General features: G+C 63.6%; 2 protein-coding genes across 3 annotated transcripts in view; one reads left to right on the top strand and one right to left on the bottom strand.

Annotated features, from left to right (window-relative positions):
- Positions 1-256: 256 nt before the first annotated feature.
- Positions 257-9,648, bottom strand: CHST13 (carbohydrate sulfotransferase 13). The gene is made up of 3 exons (XM_051851786.2): positions 9,331-9,648; positions 3,293-3,375; positions 257-1,815 (listed from the first exon to the last, which is right to left on the bottom strand). Exons 1-3 carry the CDS (start codon positions 9,425-9,427, stop codon positions 970-972), a joined length of 1,026 nt encoding a protein of 341 aa, XP_051707746.2. The 5' UTR covers positions 9,428-9,648; the 3' UTR covers positions 257-969.
- A 2,829-nt stretch (positions 9,649-12,477) lies between these two features.
- UROC1 (urocanate hydratase 1) overlaps positions 12,478-21,418 on the top strand; it is a 28,821-nt gene continuing 19,880 nt past the window's right edge. Inside the window, exons 1-6 of one of the 2 annotated variants that reach the window (XM_002713076.5) lie at positions 12,478-12,664; positions 18,349-18,479; positions 19,377-19,470; positions 20,373-20,432; positions 20,665-20,793; positions 20,879-20,940. In XM_002713076.5, the coding sequence (XP_002713122.3) occupies positions 12,539-12,664; positions 18,349-18,479; positions 19,377-19,470; positions 20,373-20,432; positions 20,665-20,793; positions 20,879-20,940 (602 nt within the window). In that variant the 5' untranslated portion in view covers positions 12,478-12,538. Of the gene's footprint in view, positions 12,665-13,022; positions 13,235-18,348; positions 18,480-19,376; positions 19,471-20,372; positions 20,433-20,664; positions 20,794-20,878; positions 20,941-21,418 lie in introns of those variants that run through there. The other variant, XM_017343704.3, reaches the window with a different exon arrangement.

The following is a 21,418-nucleotide window of genomic DNA, read 5'->3' as shown; positions in this document are numbered from 1 at the left end:
CCCAGGCCATTAGCAGAGAGCTGGATCGGAAGAGGAGCAGCTGGGACTCGAACCAGCGCCCATATGGGATACTGGCACTGCAGGCAGAGGCTTAGCCCACTGCGCCACTGTGCTGGGGTCCCACCTGGCTTGCTTACACCATCTGGTGGTAGGGGGACGTGAGGCTCAGAGACCCAGTGAGTTGCCGGAGATCCGGCAGCCCCACGCCCCCCAAACCAAGAGAACTGCACAAGGAAGTGGAGACACACCAAAAATATCAGAAAGTAACAAACCATTTATTTCAAACACATGCCTGTCCCCATCCTATCAGACCTGCCCAGCGCAGCGGCCTGGGCTCTGCTGACACCAGGGAGGCCCAGCAGCTCGCCAGACAGCAAGCGCGAGCCACGTGGGGACAGGTGGGCCTGTCCTGTCTGGCACCGCGGAAGGAGGCTCACGCTGGCCCCTGGATGGAAGAGGGGAGAGTCTCGCCTACACGACTGGCCCTGCCCTGCGTGCAGCCAAGGAGAGGCCAATCTCCTGGCTCAGGACTGTCCTGGCAGGGGCAGGGGATGGGCGGAGCCCTGGGTGGGCCACAAATCTGCATTCTGTTCCCTGCACAGAAGCAGAGCTGATCCACAAAGTGGCGTTTCAGGGCCTTAAAAAAAAAAAAAAAAAAAAAGCTCCTTACGCAGAACCTGCCCGCCCTGGAGTGCCTAGGGGAGGTGCCCATCAGCTGGCACAGGCAGAGGCAAACGCACAGCTGTATGGCTGGCTGCCCAAAGCAGGTTGCACCCAAACCAGGCGTGACCTGTGACCAGGTGGGCTGCCAACCAGCCAAGCGTGGGTGCAGGGCTTCTGCGGGGCCGAGCACCGGCAGCACCGGCAGCACCGGCGCCTCCTGAGTCGTGATGGGAATGCACCTCCAAGCAGCTGCCCTGGCGCAGGTGCACAGGCGGGCTGGGGGGAGGGGAGGCTGCCCCGCGCGCGCTAGTGCAGCCGCAGGTAGGCGGGCACAGAATAGTTGAAGAGCAGGAAGTCCATCTTGTAAAGGTCGAAGAGGCGCCGCTGGTAGAAGGGACTAATGTCCTGGAAGAGGCGCGCCGCGTAGTCGCGCGCTGCGGCCGCTGCTCTGGGCCGTGGCGGCGCGGGGAAGTGCAAGCCCGGCGCCCCGACCAGGCCCAGCACGAAGGCCGCGTCCTCGGCCAGCGTCTCAAACTTGCCCACCACGTCGTAGCGCAGGCGGCACGGGTGGCAGAGCGCGTGCGCGCGCTCCCAGTGCTCATTGAAGGGCTCTCCGCGGCGCGTGCGCGGGTCCAGCAGGTAGGCCAGGAACTCGGCGAAGCGAACGTCGTGGCCGCGGGCCAGCGCCTCGGGCTGGGCTCCGGGCCGCAGGCGGCGTATGATGCGCGTGCCGTAGCGGCGCTGGAAGGCCTCGCTGTAGGGCCGCGCGAACTTGTTGCGGTAGGCGGACGCCAGGCGCTCGAAGGGCTCGCGCACGAACAGGAAGGCCAGGTAGGTGCGCAGGCGCTGGTTGATCTCGGCCGGGCCGAAGTCGGCCAGCGAGGGCAGGCGGCCGGGCGCGTGCGCCTCGTGCGCGGGGATGGCGCGCGGGTCCCCGTGGGCGCGGCCGCTGAGCGCCAGCAGCACGCGCTTCCAGTTGGTGCAGGCCACCTTGGGCACGTAGCAGTAGAGCAGGCCGTGCGCGTCGTCCACCAGCACGTGGCGCAGGTCCTCGGGCCTCAGCAGGCGCTGGCGGCGCGCGTGGCGGCTGCAGGCGCGGCGCAGCAGGTCGCGCCGCTGGCGGTGCGCCTCAGCCAGGGGCGAGCGCGGGCCCTGCGGGCGGCAGGGGACAGGGGACAGGGGGCGGGACCTTGAGGGCTGTGTTGGCGGCTGGGGTGCCAGCCTTCCCTGCCCCGGAAACTTGGCTTGACCAAAGAGAGGCTGAAACTGGTCTCAAGACAGCTTTGGCCGGAGAGCTGGGGCCGGCTTCGGAGGCCGGGCCGCCAGCGGGCACAGGCTCTTCTAAGTGCCAGCTGACGCCCCGCGTCCATGGCTGATCCTGGCAGCCAGCTACGGTGAGACTAACAGGCATCTGATCGGGCACCCTCTGCTCTCTACGGGGCCCACAGCCAGCAAGGCATGGCCTCCCGGCTGGCAACTGAAGGGTGTGACCCTTTGGGCGCACCCCCTGCTCTGTCGCTACTGTTTGTCTAGTAAACTCTCACCTTCAGGTCTCAACCTTTCTCAGAGTCTCCCATCCCCCATCTAAACGAGGCCCCTCTTGGCTACAGTTCCTGTTACACCTGTGTGTCCCCCTTTAGTGCATGGGTCAGGGCCTGGCAGTGCAGGCGATGATGGGGCGATGGCTCCGCCCACACACACACTACAAGGGACTGCCAGCTCCCTACGGCAGGAACCCAGCCCATCTGTGGCCCCTGGATCTCCTCGGCCTGAGCAGATCGCAGGCAGTAGGTGCCCAGTACACACTGTCTGAACAAGTGCCTGTGTGCGGGGGCCCAGGGCGTGGGGCTCCCGCTGGAGCACAGCTGGCCCCCGGCTGTAGATGCTGTGAGGTGAGCCACGCTCCTGCAGTAGATACCGTGCACGGATTCTGGGCGTTCTCCCAGGCCGGTGGTGAGCAGTCCGAGCCCCTGAGCCCCTGAGGCCCTGAGCCCCTGAGCCCCTGAGCCCCTGAGCCACGAGGAGACACAGGCAGTGTGCAGGGCGGCTGGGGTGGCCAGTGTGCTGTCAGGACAAGTGCATTTTTGACTTAATGATATTTTCAACATAGATGGGTGATCAGGCCGTCCTTCCATGGTACCGGGAAGAGTGTCTGTACGGGGAGTGGGGGGGGGGGGGGGCGGGGCAGTGTGTGGGTCCATCAGGGCCTCAGCAGACACTGGGTGTGGGGCCAGCAATCCGGGGGTGGGAGGTAGGCGGTGCCCTGTACCTTCTCCTGTTGGAGCACGCACTGAAATTCGGAAGGTAACGCGACAGCTGCCCCCGCCCTGGACTGTGGACTCCCCCAGGGCAGGCATGGGGTCTGGTTCACTCGGTCACACTGCAACACGAGGCACAGTGCTACACAGTGTGGCCTCACGCTGCCATGGGCTGGGCCCAGATGCGCATGCAGGTGGAGGGAGACCCTGGCCCCTTACCTCACCCCTGAGACTTGCCCTTGGCATTGCTCTCTGGACAGAGCCTGCAGCTGGGGAAGCCCATGGGGCCTGCGGCGGCAGGTCAGCACTGGGGCTGTTGGTTCCCGTGGCCGGGGCAGTGGGGCCATCCCTGGGGTCCTTTGTCCACTTACCTGGTCCAGGTCGTGCAGCATTTGCAAGGGACTCCTCCTCCTCCCGCTGAGCCAGCCGGAGCCCAGAGGCCTGCTCTCAAATGCTGTGGGGGATGAGAGAGGTGTCAGGGCAGGATCGGGGGGTGCAGCATGGCGCTGGGGACTTGGCCACCTCCTGGGGCCGAGCCTTCTGTGACTGCCTGGCTCCGAGGGGTTGATGGAGTGGGGAAGGCACTAACAGGGCCTAAGATCCCAGCACTGGAACCCATCCCTGGACCCCGACCCGGAGGTCTCTGCGGGACCTGTGGCTGACTTCTTGGCAGCTGCACAAGCCCCAGGAACACGGCTGTCATGAAGCGAGGTGACAGGTGACCTCTGCCATGTCAGGCAGTTCCTCAAAGCAAGGACAGGCCTGGCCTGGGGGCCATCTCGGCCACCGCCACCTAAGGACAGCAGCCGTCCACGCTGGGAAGCAGTGCGTCCTGTCCGCCCTCTCACCCATGAGAAGCGTCTCTCTGGCTCTGCTGCGGGCCAGTGCTGCGGACTGAGAAAATGCCAGTGCCTGTGGACAAGGCCCAGGGAGAGCCGCTGCCCCCACCACAACCCCAAGGCGCCCAGCCTTCCGGTAACACCCGCTTTGCCGAGGGCTGCTCCTTTCCTGGCCAGACCACAGCCTGCAAGAACATGGGCCCCGAAACAGACCCCCTCCCCCCAGGACCTGTGGGCAGAGAGGGAGAGGGAGCGGGCGCCAGAGACGCCCAGAATAGCTGTGGCCAGTGATTACAGGGCCCGGGCCGCCTCTGTCCAGCCGCGCCCTGCCCACTGCACGGGTGGAGGAGCCCTGGGATCTGCGGGGTGGGCAGGCTGGCCCTGGAGGGGGAGACGTGGCGGGAGGAGCGCTGAGCACGAGGCCACCTTGGAGATTCCTGGGCCCAGGACAGCTCGGGGTGGCTGTGGGGGAGCCACACAGTGTCTGCCTGAACAAAGCAGGCATGATGTGCAGGGCCCGGGGAGAGAAGGCTGAAGAGAGCGGTCAGCTGGGCAGAGAACAAGGCGGGGCTGTGGCTGAGAGAAAGGGAAACTGAGGCAGAGCCAAGGAGGCCTGATGAGCAGGCAGAGGGGCTCTGAGAGCCCCCAGCAAGCCAGCCACGGTGAAGGGGCACAGAGCAGCAGGCATGAGCCACCAGCAGTTTGGGAGAGCTGGAGGGTGGGCAGCCAGCCACGCCCACGGTCCGGCCCCAGCCTCGTAGGCAGGCCACAGTCCCCTGCCCAGGGCGCCAGTGTGAGGGCCACCCTGACACCCCGAGGTGCTCACTGCAGTGTGGGCTGGAAGCTTCTGGGTGAACAAGGGGGTATAGGAAGTGTCTGTGGCCCTCAGGATTCTGGGTTTGGGGGGCAGCATTGTTCCCCCCATTTCACAGATAGGGAAACCGAGGGCAGAGAGGCAGAGCCGCTCGCCCAAGGCCCCACAGCGTATTTGCTGTGCTGGAACGGAATGTGAGCCCAGGCGCCGCAGGCCTGCCTGTGTCTGCTTCCCGGCTGGGCCGTCCTGCGCACGGCCCCTGTCCGTCCCCAGCACCCCCAGGCCGGTTGTCTCCATTATGGTGCGAGGAGGCCCCCCTGGCCACACGAGGCCCTGGGTGCAGGGCCCTCCCACGGGACCTCCAGCTGAGGACGGCCTTGTCCCCGCACGCCCACTCCCGCCCACAGAAGGACTCGTGTCCTCTTCGGGGGGGGGGGGGGCGGGGCATGGTGACCTCTTGCGGGGACGTTCTGCCGAGCAGAGGCTGTGCCACGCGGCACCTGGTTAATAAGTTGCCGCTGCTCAGAGCAGGCGAAACCACACTGATCCCACGGGGGGCCTCCAGCCAGGGTCTGCCCTGCCCCATGCCTGCCCCCACAGGGCTCCTGGGGGTGACCTGTGTGTCCCCGACTCAGGGCTGTTCCTTTGGGGGGCGAGGAACACAGGGGACAAGCCCTTCTCCAGGAATAACCAGTCCAGGCTATCTGGAATGGAACCTGGTCCGCCCCGGTCATTCTTGGGTGCACTGCCATCAGCTTGGCCCCCACAACGGTCAGGCCCCTGCTCCCACTGCCCCCCACGCAGCCAGCCCTGGGCAGGCCCCATCGGCAATCCCGGGACAGCCGCAGGAGCTTCCCCTGAGTCTCCCGTTCCTGCCCGGCCCACCCAGGGGAGCCCAGGACTCCCGAGGCTCCGCACACGCTCCCAGGAATTCCGGGTTCCTCCCCAGGCCCCTCCCCGCGTCCTGGCTCACTGACCCAGAGGCCTTTCCCGCCAATCACAGAACACAAGGAGCGGGCTCCGCCCTCGTGGCCTGTGCACCAGCCGCCCCCTCGGCCTGGGGAGCTCTCCTGGGACCAGGAAGTGGCGGGGAGGCGGGGGGAGGGGGCCAGGTCTCAGCTCCAGCGCCCCCCCCCCCCCCCCGGCAGAGAGGGCCCCTGGATCAGCTGCAAACCTGCAAACAGGATCCCCCGGCCTCTGCTTTTCCTTGACCCATGGCACTTGCTCTGGCTACCGTGCTGTGGCTCGTGTGTGAGTCGAACGGCCTGGGAGGTCAGCTCTATCGGAAGGGGCTAGGGACAGCACCCCAACTTCTAGGGGGAGCGCCATCTTATACCACGTCTCCGACTTCCCTCTCCCCCTCCCTCCCAAGGACTCTGAGCCCCACGCACAGCATACTCCGGAACACACCAGCCTATTCCAGCCCTCTCTGCTTCCGTCTGTGCCGTTCCTTCTGCCTGCGATTTCCTTTCCATATTTCCCCTGCGGGAAAGCTCCTAGGCAGCCGTTAAAGCCCACCGTAAATGCCCCTGCCCTAGAAAGTAGAAAGAATAAGGAGTTGGCATTTAGCCTGGGCTCCAAATCCTGGTCCCACGTGTCCTGTCTCTTGATCTTAGTTTCCCGCCAAAGGTGGGCTCGCGTGCACCGCCCCTGCTGGGGCATCCATCCCGCCTGCCTGCCCTCTTCATCTGTAACTGGCTGGCCGTGCCTCCGAGCTCTGGGCGCTCCAGCGGGACCCAGAATGGACAGCGGTGTGGGAGTGGCCACCGACAGCCATGCCCCCTTCTGCCAAGTCTGCTTCCCTGCAGTAGAGGCGCAGTGGGTGCAGCTGTGCTCTGTGCTCCGGGTATAGCCTGAGTGTGTGCGGCAGGGGCTGGCGTAAGGTGGCCGTGTTGAGGCGGGGCAGGGGATCACGGCGACACCACCCTCGGGAGGGCCCCTCCAGGGCAGGCTTAGCTCCCGGGGCAGCGGCGCCAGCCTGACCCTCCCCGGTCTCCTCCTTCCCACGTGTGAGCTCTTCCATGGGTGCCGCTTATGCCCCTGTCTGCCTTGCTTTCTATAAAGGACCCGGCCCCTGGGGGATTTTGCTGTGACAATGCAAAACGCACTAAGATCCATTCAGTCCGTGAGGTTCTGATGGACATGCCCTCGTACGGGCGTTGGCAGAGGGCGTGTGACCCAGGCCTGCCCCATCAGAGCACCGCACCCCTCTCTGCCATAGCAGGTGGTTCAGCGACAGGCACCACGTGACCCAGTCCAGGTCAGTGAGCTGTATCCTTGGGACTCCGGTTGCATCGGTAAAGCAGCCCACTGTTTGGGCTGGGGTCGCTGAGGTGAAGCTGCTTGGGGCATGGTTGGGAGACCAGCACCAGAGAGGAACGCAAGCCCAGGGCCAGGGATGGGCCGTGAGCCCCTGGAAACAGCCATGCCTGAAGGCAGATATCCCTTTCTGGCTTCGGCGTGTCTGAGGCTGGGTCTGTGCTCGCTGAGATGGCTCCGGGTTCCGGTCCCTCCCTTGCGGGTGAGTGAGCCGGGCCCAGGGCCGGGGAAGGAGTCCAGGGCTTACAGCCCAGGGCCCGGGCCCAAGCCGAGCAAGGGGGCAGAGAGGATACCTGCTGCTAGGGCCCGCGGGGCATGAGAGAGGGCAGCTGCCGGCGGCCGTCTCCCGGCTCAGGCCTCCTCCAGCGGGCCGGCAGGAACCCAGCCTCTGCACTGGAGGAGTCTGTCGCCACGCCTACCCGGGAACCTCTCAGCTCCAAGGCCAAGTGCCTTGGCCACGGCCACCTGGCTCCCCGGGAGTCACTGTGTTCATTCTATGCGGAGCCAGAACACCAGTGTCTCATGAAAAGCTGGAGATACCCACGGAGCTGGTGGTGTTTCCGCGATCCTCCCCCCACCCCGCTGTCCTCTCTGCCCACTGCAGGGGCGCCGGGCCCCCCCTGGCTCCTGTGCTCAGCCCGCACGGACATCCACAGCTGCTGTGGTGCTGGAGACCAGAGGAGGGAGAGAGAGGGGAGGGCGCTTCCTGGATGCGTCCCTGCACCCCTGCCGGCCACCCTTGCACAGGAGCTGGCTTCCAGGGGGAGAAGGGAGGCAGCAGTCCAGCTGGGAAGGTAGGGAGCTGGTGGTCTCTGTGGGGAATGGGCCCTTCCCCCCTCCACACAGCTCCCTTCCCCGCCCCCAACTCCAGCCCCGAGCACCTAGGCTGTGGCTGGGCAGAGGGTACAGAGCTGAGATTTGGGTTTCTGACAATAGCAATTGGGCAGGAGGTTGATAAGTGTCATCGCCTGTCTCCCAGCCCCCTGGACCCCTCTCCCAGGTTTTACAGGGGGTGGGAGGAGGTCAGAGGAACAAAGGCTGGGGGGTGAGCGGCACCCCGGTTTGTTTCTCTTCTCTTAAAGCTGGGTGGAGGAGGTGGCTGGAGGTGTCCCGCAGCGATGCGGGGACAGCCAGACCCACGGTGTGTGGACAGTCCCCCGAGCCTGCCCGGTCCTCTGCAGACACTCCTTGCAGCTCAGTGAGCCACCGCCTCCTCTCTCTCAGACCCACAAGCCAGGGGGCCCTGCCCTGTGCCCTGTGCCCGGGACTGGGTAAACATCCCTCTACAGAATGACTGGGTGGGCAGAGACTGCCGGCTGCAGACACTAGGGCCACACCCGGGACTGGGCCAGGGGACATAGCTCAGCTGGGCCACAAGGAGCACCTGCTCACAGCTGGCTCAGGCTGGGGTCAGCGGGGGCTGGAAGGAGTGACCCCAGCCCCCTCCGAAGCTCCGACCGAGACCAGACACAGGGGAAGGTGTGGTGGCCCCACCCTGGGCCAGAGTCAGTGCGTAGTGGGCAGTGAGAGGGGAGGGGGGAGTAGAGAGGGGAGAGGGGGTGGGGAGCCAGGGGATGAGGACGCTCAGCACTGGGCATTTCTTGCTGTCCTCGATCCAGCGCCCTTGTAGAGGGGCCCCCGAGGCCAGGGAAGGGGGGCCAAATCCCAGCAGGTAGGGCTGGGCGAGCGGCCCTGCGTCCAGCAGCCTGCCCGCTGCTGGATCCCTCCAAGGGCTCCTGCCGCCCTGGAGATGGGCTCCCGCTCACCCCGCGGGGCGTGGTTACTTAGGCGCAAGGACCCGGTCTGCCCTAAGGATGCAGGGGTCAGACTCGGCCCACCCTGAGGGTGGAGGAGGGCAGTGGTCACTTCCCCCTGCCCCCTTACACACAGGAAGGGCGGGCGCCTGGGCATGCCCACCCCAGGGGGCTTGTGTAGCCAGTGCCTAGCCATCCACACCACCCTCTCGCCCGCCCTGGCCTCAGTTTCCTCTGCTGTAAAATGGGACAGGGCAGAGGCTCTGAGGAGAGACAGAGTGAAGACTGAGTGCATACCGGGTCGGGAGCCGGCAGGCGGCCTGGCAGTCCACTAAGCCGCGAGCAGTGCCAAAGATGGACCCCCTGCGGGGGACCTGGGAGCCTCAAGCCGCCCCTCCCACTCGCGCCTACTTGCAAACCACATAGTGAGGGTAGAGAGGCCGTCTTTCCCGATTGACCAAATGGCCCCAGCTACCCACAAGCGACCCTGGTGTCGGGCCCAGGCCGCGGTGCCCGAATGGGCACCTCTGTGTTGAGAGACATCCCGAAGGGGAGCAGACCCTTGCGGGTGGGCTGGGGCATCTACAGCCCTCAAGGGTCGTGAGCGCCCCGCGCGCCACCGGAAGTCCCCGCGCAGAAGGAGGAGCAGGTGTCCCCGCCGTCCGGGCTCAGCCAGCACTCACCTGGGCGCAGGGCGCGGGGCGCCACGCACAGGAGCAGGAGCACGGCGCCCAGGCACGCGGCCGCCAGAATGCGCCGCCGCGGGCAGCGCCGTCCCATGCTGTGCGGGCAGCCAGCGGGGGTGCAGTCCTAGGAGACTGGCCAGGGGCGGCGGGGCTGGGCCCCAGGACCCGCCCTGGGGCTGGCTCTTCCCGCTCCGTCCCTCCCAGCGGGCAGCTCTTATCAAGGCGCGAGGCACAGGGGTGGAGACAAGGTGGCCGGCCCCAGTCCCTCAAATCCCTGTAATCCACCCGCCGTGGGCCTGGCCCTCTCACGCCCGCGCCCGACAGAGGGGGCGTGGTCAGGCAGTGCGGGGAGGGGCGGGGCGGGAGCCCTGGTGCCTAAGGAGGCGCTGCCCCCTGGAGGCTCCCTGGGTGCGTCGTCCACCAAAGGCCAAGAAGGCTGGTCACAGAGGCCGGCTGGGGGAGCAGACCCCTCCCGGGCAGTGCCCCCTTATGTTCCAGGGGCCCCCAGACTGGTCTGGGGCGAGCTTCGGCGCCCAGCAGTGCAGCCCCTGTCTCACCCGGCCCTGTCCCCAGGCCCAAGGGAAACCCCTACCATTCTCCAGGACCACTCTGTCGCCTGGCTTCCCTCCTGCGCCTCCAGGTCCTGCCCGAGTCCCAGGTCACAGAGGGGGAGGGGTGGGGGTCTCAGGGACACCCCCACCAGGCATCGGGGGCTGTTGTCCTGGCAGGTCCCCCACAGTTGCCCCCGGCACCAGGGGAGGACCCAGGACTTGGGGAGAGGGGGCTGGGAGGGCCACTGGGGTCAGGGCTGAGCAAAGTCCACCTCAGAAAGATAAACACATCTGCCCAGCCCGGGGGGTGGGAGGGGAAGAGGGGGAGAGACCACTCCAGACCCCAGGGTCTTGCTGCCCGGAAGTCCCGCCAGCAGGAAACGTGGCTGTGTGTGTGGATGGCAACGCTTAGCTTGCGTGTGCACTGAGCTTGAGTTGTTTCCAGAACTCTGAAAAATCTGTGGCTCCAAGCCCTGCACTGCCGCTCACTGGCAGCGTGAGAGGGGGAAGGTCGCCTCACGCCCCGTGCGCCAGGTCCCTGCACATCAGGGCCACCTAAGCCGCAGAGGGCTGTGCAGGTGCGGTGAGACAGACAGTAGCAACGGGTAAATGTCCCGTATCCTGATTATCTCACGGTTGCAGCCTGCAAGTGCTTCTGGTTCCTCTTGCAGTGAGAGTCTAAAAATTCCTTACGATTGCATTTATTTAAGTATTAAAAGGTCCACTTAATATCAAGCAAATGATAGTTCTGCTGGCCGAAAAGTGTGACTTTAAATGGTGATGTGGCAAGGGGAAACCGAGCTCTCAGGTAGGACGGGAGGGTCCCAGCCAGGCCCGGGGCCCAGGATTCCTGATCATCCACATCCAGTGCTCCCCACCCCAAGTCTCATCTAAACCTGAGTTCTTTGGGCCCCCGGACCTGTCCTGCTTGTCCACAGTCCCAGCCCCTGGAGCCCTCAGTCCCTCAGTGTTGGTCCTCTTGTCTGCCGCCACCTGGTGGCCAAAATTGAGTATGGCGTCTCAGACTCCTCCCCAGAGACCTACCTCCCTGGAAACAGGTGGTGGTCTGGGTGTGGGAGGGTGGAGATGCCTGGCTCCGCAGAGAGGCCTCTGTGTCCTGCTTCCCGCTCACAGGCCCACTCATTGGGCAGACTTAGCCCACTCTGCTAAGGGTCCGGGAGTGGGAGCGAGAATGAGACCGGTGCAACATCTGCCCTGGTAGGGCACAGAAAACAGGAGTGACATACCACGTGACCATGGAGCCATGGAGACACCAGCTGGGGCGGCCTTGCTGGAGTGGCCGCCTGCTGGGGGTGCCTGGGCTCGGCCTTGGGCGGCCTCCTGCTCTGGGCAGTGGCCACACTGTAGCTCCCGGGCTGAGAGAGACGTGGTTCCTCCTCACCCCACAAAGGCACATGGGGGCTTCTCCCCAGCCACGCCCAGCTGGGAGGGGGTGCTCTCGCTTAGTTCAGTTCAACACTGACAGTGACCTAGAGAGTCACGGCCATTGGCTGTCAGCAGTCACTTTGTCCTTCAGCCCCTTTCCCACCCCCACCTTGCCCAGGCGTCTGGTCAGCCAGCCCCCACCCTGACGCTACCTATGAGCTCGGCACGGGCCGTCTGCCTAGAACAAAACGTGCTGCTCTTACCCAGGAGGTGCCAGGGGACTGAGGGACGCAGGCATCGGGGTCAAAGACCACACCTTGGGACAGAAGTCCCCTAGCAACCTGTGCCCGTGGGTCTCTGGAGCCAGGGGCAGAGACTGACACATGAGGGTCTTAGAGAAGTCCCTGGAAAATGGAACTAGAGGATAACACAGGTTGACCAGGAGCACTTGTCCCACCAGGAACCATACCCTCGCCGAGTGTGGTGGCCGTAGGGTGGCTACAGCCGACTTTCAGCCCCCAAGGGTCCAGGTCCCAGCCCCGTCTGTGACAGGCTCTCCTGGCCTCAGTGTCCTCATCCATAAAATGGGACCCTGCCCTCCTCAGGGCCAATGAGAGGGCGAAGCAGACAGCCTCAGGTGCTGGGCAGAGCTGAGTGTCCTGCTGTTTGTATAGGGTGGCGAGGGACCCCCAGGCCTCAGGAGCTGAGCTCGGGCACACCCAGGTGTCGCTTCCCAGGGGCCAAGGATTTGACTGTGGTCCTTTGCTGTGTGACACCTGACCTCGCTCTCCCCACAGCGGAGCTTCTGTCCTGGGAGGGCCGAGCTCGGGCAGGTGCATGTGGCTCCGCGAAGGGTCCAGGGGCTACCCCCACACTGTCCCCCAGGCGCCACACGTGGCAGGGAGGATGGGGGCCCCCCACTGGCTGCGGCAGCCTCTGTGTCGCATGGACCTGGGTTCCGGCACTGCACCCTGGTGTGCTGAACACCCCTGCGGGACGACACAGCAAACCTCGGAGTCGGAGCCCCAGGCCCCTCCGCGACTGTGCCCGCCCAGCCCCAGCCTGTCCTTGCCCCAGGCGCACGCCCATCAGCCGTGTCGCTCTGACCTGCCCCTCCGGCCTGCCTGTGGCTCTTTCCGCACACTCTGGACCCAATGAGGGAGTGGAGGGGGTGGCCCCGGGGTGGGAGGTCCCTGACCTGCCGGCCCCTGACCGCTCAGTCTCCTCCTGGGCTCCCCGCAGTGTGGACCTCCACCTCCGTCTCAGGCATGTCCAGTCTCCAGGCGCTGTGCTCCGGCCTGCCCCTGCGGCCTCTCCCGGAGAACTGCGGACGCCGGGCCGGGGTGCCCCATGCACCGGTCAGGACCCCCAACCTCAGCCCTGCAGAGGAGCAGGTAGGAAGTCAGCCCTGTGCCTCCTGGGGCCTTGCACCCCCCACCCCATAGACCTTCCTCCCTCCGTGGCCTCCAGGAGCTGCTGGGGCCGGGGGCTGGGGGCAGTGGGTGCCAGACCCTGCCACACTGGCCGTCTCCTGTGGGTGAGCACCCAGGGCTCACCTCTGGCTGTGGGCTTATGGTGTGCCCGTACCCGTAAGGAGCCTGAGGTCCAAGGTCACCCAGACAGGAAGTGGTGCCCCTGCAGCCACCTCCAGTGGGAAGGGGCCGCGGGCGGGTGTGAAGTGCTCCGGTCTCCCAGCCAAGTAAACTTGACCCTCGGCCGGCCCTGGCTGGATGCCGTGGCTCTGGGCGCCGTGCCCCGATAGGTCAGCTCTTGTTTGCACGGGACCTTGCACCTGACCCTGGGTGTGTGTGTGACCGAACCCTGTTGGGGGCCCGATGATGCTGGTGGCAGCCTGGGGGCCGGCATCCCCGATCCGATCTCGTCTTAGCACGGAGGCCACAGCCTGGCCACCCAACCCATGTCAGTGCCACCAAGAGCTGTGGAGGAGGCGCCCTTTCTCCTTTGTGAGTGGAGCTGACATTCGGGTCAGCGGTGGGTCCCGGGGGTGAAGGGGACAGATTCCATTCGGGGAGCTTTCTCCTGTCCTCCTCACTCAGAATGACTCAAGAAGTCCAAGACCGTGGGAGGTGGGCATGGCAGGGGGGACTGCTGCTCGCCCCGCCCCCATGCAGCCCACAGGGGACAGGCCAGCATGATGCAGCATGATGGTTAATGTTTCCTCCGCTGTCACCTTCCTACTGGCTGCCAGGGCCTTGACCTTCAGCCCTGCCCCCTGCATGCTGGGCCCTGGCTGAGGGGCGGAGCTCTGGGAGAGGGGGTGACTCCCTCGGGGGTCTGGGGAGCTGAACTGCAGGCAGGAGCAGGGGCAGGGGGTCAGCTGGCCTTCATATGAGCCCGGGTGCCAGCGGCGGCCCCGTGGGCAGCTGGCTTCGTACTTGGGCTTGTTTTCTGCTGTTCTCGTCGGGGACCTGTTGCTTTGCCTTTTGACGTAAAACTTCAGAGGTGATTTTATGAGATCAGGTTGGCTGGTCTGAAAGCGTGTACTTCCCCCCTATACACACACACACACACGCGTGCGCGCGTGCACACACACAGCTGTGCTAGTGTTTTTGGCCTAGCTGTTTGGACACATTCTGCGCACCCACAAGATGTCCGTGTGTGCCTCTTGAACAGACGAGTGGAAGCATTCTCTGCACACACACCCCCTTTTAAAATCATTTTATTTATTTGAAAGACAGTGTTACAGAGAGAAGTAGAGACAGAGAGAGAGGTCCTCCATCCACTGGTTCACTCCCCAGTTGGCCGCAATGGCCGGAGCTGCTCCAATCCAAGGCCAGGAGCCAGGAGCTTCTTCTGGGTCTCCCACATGGGTGCAGGTGCCCAAGGACTTGGGCCATCTTCTACTGCTTTCCCAGACCATAGCAGAGAGCTGGATTGGAAGCGGAGCCGCGGGGACTCAAACTGGTGCCCATGTGGGATGCTGGTGTCGCAGCTGGCGGCTTTACCTGCTATGCCACAGCGCCAGCCCCTCCAGCACCCGCCTGTTAATGCAGATTCAGGCCAGAGCTGGTGATGGCCGAAGGGCACAGGGGCAGCTGGACCGTGACCATGATTTCTGGGCAAAAACAGTGACAGCAACTCCCAGGTGAGTGAGGTTTCAAAGGGAGCTGTTGCCTCACCAGCTGCGACCAGGTTGGGATGAGAGGTGAGCTGGGGGCTGGATGCACACACACAGCTGTGGGCTGGGGTCGGCCGCCGCGGGGAACAGGGCGGCTGCCGGCAGAGGTGCGCGGAGGCGGAGGCCAAGGCTGGATTCCGCTGGCGGCTGGGTCACTTCCTGCGGCCGCTGTTAGAAGCCAGCAGCCCTGCGCGGCGGAGAGGAGAGCGGCGTTTCTTCTCTCACAGTTCTGGGGCTCAGAGATCTGAGTGGCAGGGGAGGGCTGGCTGTTGAGCGCAGGGTTCAGGCCTCCCAGGGACACCTGCATCCGTATCAGCGCACCTGCTGGACTCGGGGCCCAGCTCTGCCTCGGACGCCAGCTTCCTGCTCGTGCGCACCCTGGGAGGCAGCGGTGACGCTTGGGTACCTGAGCCCTGGCAGCCCACGTGGGAGGCTCAGGTGCAGTTCCAGGCTCCTGGCTTCAGCCTGGCCCAGCCCTGGCGGTTGTGGGCATTTGGGAACGAACCAGTGGATGGAAGATATCTCTCTCTCTCTCTCTCTCTCTCTGTCTCTCTGTCTTTCTCTCTCTCTGTCTCTGTCTCTGTCTTTCTCTGTCACTGTCTCTCTGTCTCTCTTTCTCTCTGTCTCTCTGTCTTTCTCTGCCTCTGTCTCTGTCTCTCTCTGTCTCTGTCTCTCTGTCTCTCTGTCTCTGTCTCTCTGTCTCTCTGTCTCTCTGTCTTTCTGTCTCTTTGTCTCTGTCTCTGTCTCTCTCTGTCTCTCTCTGTCTCTGTCTCTCTGTCTCTGTCTCTCTCTGTCTCTGTCTCTCTGTCTCTCTGTCTCTGTCTCTCTGTCTCTCTGTCTCTCTGTCTTTCTGTCTCTTTGTCTCTGTCTCTGTCTCTCTCTGTCTCTCTCTGTCTCTGTCTCTCTGTCTCTGTCTCTCTCTCTGTCTCTCTGTCTTTCTCTCTGTCTCTGTCTCTCTCTGTCTCTCTCACTCTGTCTTTCTCTCTCTCTGTCTCTGTCTCTGTCTTTCTCTGTCACTGTCTCTCTGTCTCTCTTTCTGTCTCTCTGTCTTTCTCTGCCTCTGTCTCTGTCTCTCTCTGTCTCTGTCTCTCTCTCTGTCTCTGTCTCTCTCTCTGTCTCTCTCTGTCTCTGTCTCTCTGTCTCTGTCTCTCTGTCTCTGTCTCTGTCTCTCTGTCTTTCTGTCTCTCTGTCTCTGTCTCTGTCTCTCTCTGTCTCTCTCTGTCTCTGTCTCTCTGTCTCTGTCTCTCTCTCTGTCTCTCTGTCTTTCTCTCTGTCTCTGTCTCTCTGTCTCTCTGTCTTTCTCTCTGTCTCTGTCTGTCTCTGTCTCTCTCTGTCTCTGTCTATCTCTGTCTCTGTCTCTCTGTCCCTGTCTCTCTGTCTCTGTCTCTCTCTCTCTCTCTGTGTCTCTCTCACATGCTCTGTCTCTCAAGTTGAAAGCAAATACATAAGCGCTTTTTATGAATGCGGCCAACTCGCCTCCCTGCTCAAGAGGAGGATCCTGTCCTCACCTCCTGCAGCTCCCAGAGGCCACTGCGTTCCTTGGCTCCTGGCCCCTCTTCCACCCAGCGGCGCAGCCTTTGCAAATCTGTGCCCCGATGGCATCAACTCTTGCCCCCTGTCTCCTCCCCCAGCCCTGGCCCCCTGACCACGTGGGGCGCGCTCGGGTAATCCTGGACAGCCGCCCATCCCAGGGTCCTTCATCCATGGCATCTGCAGCGCCCTTTTGCCCCGCAAGGCAACAGCCTCGGGTCCCCAGGCCTGGGAAGTGGATGGCTCCGTATGTCCAGAGCCCTCAGGGGCCAGCGCTAAGCCACTGGGCTTGTTTGCTGCTTAGGCCTGTGTCTCCAGGAGCTTCCGTGTGATCTGTATGTCTCGAGTACATCCAGCTGTACCCGCAAGAGCTCCCTGGTGGCCTGCGTTCTGTGATGAACAGAGCGCATCTAACACCTGGGAGAACTCACTTCTCTGGTGCTCACGCTGCGGGCCGCGTCCTCGGGTGTAGACCGAGACTCTGAGAGCTCGGGTGTGAATTTCCCACCCGCTGCCCTGCTGTCCATCCCGTGGGTCCTGTGGCTCCTCAGACCCTGCAACATGCGAGCTGCGGGGGGGGGGGGGGGGGCGGGGAAGAGGAGGGGTCAGGAAGCGCTCCCCTGGGATCTGGCCTGGAGGCCTTGGAAAGATGACCTGGAGCGGGCAGGGCCCGGCACCTTCCGAATGCGCAGCTGAGCCGTCAGTGCCGAGAGCTAGGGAAACTGAGGCAGCCCTCGCCACCCTGGCCTTAGGGGACCTCCAGGCTGCACCCTGCCACAGGGCTCCCTGTGGGCACCATCGCCCCTGCTCACCCCTCCCCCCCTCCCCGTCAAGTGCTGGTGTCCCCAAGGCCCGGTCCCTGGCTTTTGTCTCTTCTGTCACCTGTCCCCCCACTGGCTTCCTGTGCCTGCAGCCTACAGGTCCTTCCTCAAGTGAGTGAGGGCGGGAGCTCACCATGCCCACCGCCACCTCTCCCCCCACCCATCCCCACAGCAGCCTCACCGTCCACCAGACACCTGGGCCTCCTGGGAGGAGGGGGAGGTTCACAGGAAGCTACAAAGCTACCCTCATGGCTGGCGCCATGGCTCACTAGGCTAATCCTCCACCTGCGGCGCCGGCACCCCGGGTTCTAGTCCCGGTTGGGGCGCCACTTCTGTCCCGGTTGCTCCTCTTCCTGTCCAGCTCTCTGCTGTGCCCCGGGAAGGCAGTGGAGGATGGCTCAACTGCTTGGGCACTGTACCTGCACAGGAGGCCAGGAGGAAGCACCTGGCTCCTGGCTTCGGATCGGCGCAGCGCACCAGCCGTAGCAGCCATTTGGAGGGTGAACCAACAGAAGGAAGACCTTTCTCTCTCTCTCTCTCTCTCTCTCTCTCTCTCTCTCTAACTCTGCCTGTTAAAAAAAAAAAAACACCAAAAAATAAAAAAACAAAGCTACCCCCAGCTCACCTGCTCCCACTCCGGTCTCCAGCCTGGGTGCTGGGTGGCGGGTAGCGGGTGGGCTGCCCTGCCTGTGGTCCCCCGGCAGGCACACAGGGGCTGTAAGTGGAGTAGCAGATGGGACAGAAAACACCCCTGGGCAGCAATGCTGCCACAGGTGCCAGGCCAGGAACAGGAATTGTAGGGGGAGGGACAACCGGGATGATGCAAGGCCGCTCTGGCCTTGGGTTTGCTCAGGTACCAGCTCTCCGAGTGACGCCAGGTGCCGGTCTCATCTGGGAACCCTCGGAGACTCAAACCAACTGGGCATCCAACTGGGACAGCCCCGTGAGGAAGCAGGCAGAGAGGGGCTGGCAGTGGGCAGTGGCCGTCAAGGACCCCTCTGAGGAGGAAGTTCTGCACCCAAATGAGGGAGGGTGGGGCCCAGGAGGAGCTGGGTTGAAGGCAGAGGGAGATCCCAGGAGTGGGTGGGATCGTGTTTGAGCTGCTTCCCCGGCCGAGCGGGACCCCTCCTGGCCCTGGCCTCTGGTCCCAGGTCTGGCGGGAGTCTCACTGCCCGAGGCTGCCCAGCCCCGAGTGCAGCCCACAGGCTGGGCCCTGACTGGGGACGCTTCTCTGTGTGTGTGCATGGTGCCCATGGCCTCCCCGAGAGCTTGCATCCTCCACTACAGCTGAAAGCCCCAGGCAAGTCCCTCTGTGGCCCCATGGCCTGGTGTCTGGGGCCGGAGATGGTCCATGAGGAGCAAGCAGAAGGAGGGACCAATGGTCTGCAGGGTTGTGGGGGCAATCAGGGAGGGCTTCTTGCAGGAGGTGACATTGCAGGTAGGCTTGGGGTGAGAGCCAGGCCCTACATGGGTGGGTCATTTGGCTGCTTCTGAGCAGAGCAGAAGGAGATGCAGCAGGGAGAGAGGAGGGCCCCCCATGCAGGCCTCCGCCCCCAGCCCCGGCTGTCTCTCCCATTCTCCCCCACAGCTGGCGCTGAGGAACGCCCTGCGCTACTTCCCCGTGGACGTGCAGGAGCTGCTGGCCGCCGAGTTCGCCCAGGAACTGCGGCTGTACGGGCACATCTACATGTACCGCTTCTACCCAGACCTCGAGATGAAGTGAGTGCTGGGGCCGGGGTACAGCGTCGGGGCGGGCAGTGTCAGGGGGGACACAGCATCTAGGGGATGGGGGGCCGAGGGAGGAGGACACTCCAGGCTGGAAGTCAGAACGCCGAGGGGTCAGCAGCAGGCGGATCCGGTCCCTGCACACAGCCACACAACGTGTGGTCATCTGCTGGGTCTGGAGCCCCGAGTGTGGCCCAAAGATGGGGCGCCTGATTGACAGGTGTCTCAGACCTGCCTCGCCTGGCCCGCGTGACTCTGAAGCACACCTGTTGCAGAATCCCTTCTTAAATGGCATGGCTTGTCATCCTGTGTCCCCGAGTGGGGCTTGGTTTGCCCGTCGCAGTGCACCTGGCGTCCCGGGGGGCCTTGTGGGAGCAGGGGGTGCCGGGCCCCACCCTGGCATCCTCGTCCAGCAGCAGCGGGGCTCAGACTTGAGTCTCCGAGGGCTCCCAGATGAGACCGGCACCTGGCATCGCTCGGAGAGCTGGTACCTGGGCAAACCCAAGGCCAGAGCGGCCTTGCATCATGCCGGTTGTCCCTCCCCCTACAATTCCTGTTCCTGGCCTGGCACCTGTGGCAGCATTGCCGCCCAGGGGTGTTTGCTGAGTGAACGAAAGAACACATGAAACAATGCTGCCCTGAGGTAGAACCTTCCAGAAGGCAGACGTCAGCTTCTGCCCAAGTGCGGCGCACTGAGGGGCAGGGAGGGAGGGAGGCTGGGGGAGGGTGGAGCCTGGAAGTGTGCAGGCTCAGGTGGTCCCAGGGCCTCGGACGCCTGTCCCTTCCCACGTGGCCAGGCGCCGGGCCGTGGGCAAGGTGGACACTGCCATAGTAGGAAGGGAGCCCGGTGCCTCGCACCCTCACACCTGGTGGCTGGACTTCCCCTCGCAGGGCCTACCCCATCGAGCAGTACCCCTGCCGGACACGAGCGGCCGCGGCCATCATGCACATGATCATGAACAACCTGGACCCCGCCGTGGCCCAGGTAACAGCCGGGCAAGGTCAGGTCCGGTAGCACGCAGGGGACGTGGAGCCTGAGACGGGCGTGAGATACTTGTAGATTCACGGGACACTGCACAGCTAGGGCCGGGAGGGCCCCCGCCTGCTTCCCCCGGCTTCCCTTGGCGGTTGTGTCCTCTCCATATCTCGGCATCCAAACTGGCACATGAGTCGGTGTCACCGTAACGGACAGGCAAGGAAAAGTAAGCAAGCAAACAGGCTCAGTGCTGGAAAGTTCTGCTCTACCAAGCAGTCAGTCTGAACATTGCTGGTGAGATGTTGGCTTTCTCTTTCCATACTGAGTCTTTGCAGGGACCTGGATCAGAAGTGGAGTAGTTGGGACTCGAACTGCTGTCCGTATGGGGTGCTGGCACTGTAGGCTGGGCCTTTAACTCACTGTGCCACAGCACCAGCCCCATACTGAGTCTTTGAAATCAAGCAGGTGTTTCACACAGTGGCCAATGGCTGCCACCTTGGATTCAGTCGCCATCTTGGATCTGGCCATGTGGACCTGTCCCAGGCCCCTGCAGGAACCAACGTGCAGATCCATCTCCCAGACTGAGAGAGCGCCAGCTCTGGTCCTGAGCACCAGGAGGGGGATGGGCTGCAGGGATCTGGAGGCTTGTCCAGTAGGGAGAACTGGCCTCAGCCCTGACCCCTGTCCTGGTCCCCGTCTGCCCCTGCCTCTGACCCAGGCTGAGTTCTCCGAGTGGCCTCAGCCCTGTCCCAGATGGGTGCATGCCCCCGTGGGCCTGCTGTCCCTGGGCCTCACCCTTCTTCCCATTGAGTGGGGCCCAGCCCAGGGGCAGGGGGCCCTGCTGCTCCCCATCCATGGCCCTGTGTGCCCTTCCCAGATCCTTGTCTCCGACGACGCCCTGTCTCCTACAGTTTCCCCAGGAGCTGGTGACCTATGGAGGAAACGGGCAGGTGTTCAGCAACTGGGCTCAGGTAGGGGGGCTGTGTAGCCCCGCCCCCCCCCGACAAATCCCAGGCCTTGGCCTCCCCCGTGCGGGACACTGGCCCTGGAGGTTATCTGGGGACCTTCTGGTCATAAGGGTGGGCAGGGGTGGTATTAGTGGGGACGCCCGGAGCCATGGCAGCACCATGGAGCCTGGAGGGACTGGACCACTGCAGGGACAGGGCTCCCGCTCACGGCGCCTGCACGTGGACTGCCCTCCAGTTCTGGCTGACCATGTCCTACCTGGCGAAGATGACGGAGGAGCAGACCCTGGTCATGTACAGTGGACACCCCCTGGGCCTCTTCCCCAGTAGCCCGGGCGCCCCTCGGCTGGTCATCACCAATGGCATGGTGGGTCTGGGCTCCGGGAGCGGGGGCGCCCCCGGCCCTGCCCAGGCATCCCAGCCCCGCTGCCTGCCCCCTCCCTCTCTCCCAGGTCATTCCCAACTACTCCTCCCGGGCGGAGTACGAGAGGCTCTTTGCTTTGGGGGTCACCATGTAAGTTACTGTTCCATTCGTTAGGCGGCCTCTCCGCCTTAGCCCCATCTCATCATATAACAAAATGGCACAGTTCTGTGTAATTTCTCAAAAACCCAGTTGCAGCGTGGAGCTCTTGTTAGTCTCATCCACGCGGGTTCCCCATTTCCATGTAAATCCCTGTGGTTTTTAGACACGGGTGAGCGACACAGCGCGCGAGCACCATTTTAAACCCTGCCCTTCCCCCACAACTTATAACAAAAAAAAATCTCAAAGCTGCAGCAAATTGGAGAACATGCAGTGAGCCTCACCGCTATGCTCGCTTGCCACGTGTCTGTCTGTCTGTCCCTTTATCCCTTCATTCATTCTCTCCAAAATAAGTGGCAAATAGGACTGACGGAGTTCAGTGTTTTCTTAGTTTTTTCTTAAAGTGCAATTTGCATGTGGTGAGACTCATACATCTTGATTTTTAAAAGATTTTTTTGTTTGAAAGGCAGCG

Source organism: Oryctolagus cuniculus, chromosome 10, assembly GCF_964237555.1.
Source record: "Oryctolagus cuniculus chromosome 10, mOryCun1.1, whole genome shotgun sequence".
Classification (NCBI taxonomy): Eukaryota; Metazoa; Chordata; class Mammalia; order Lagomorpha; family Leporidae; genus Oryctolagus; species Oryctolagus cuniculus.
The sequence above is the reverse complement of the archived record's forward strand: the minus strand, read 5'-3'. Positions and strand labels throughout refer to the sequence as shown.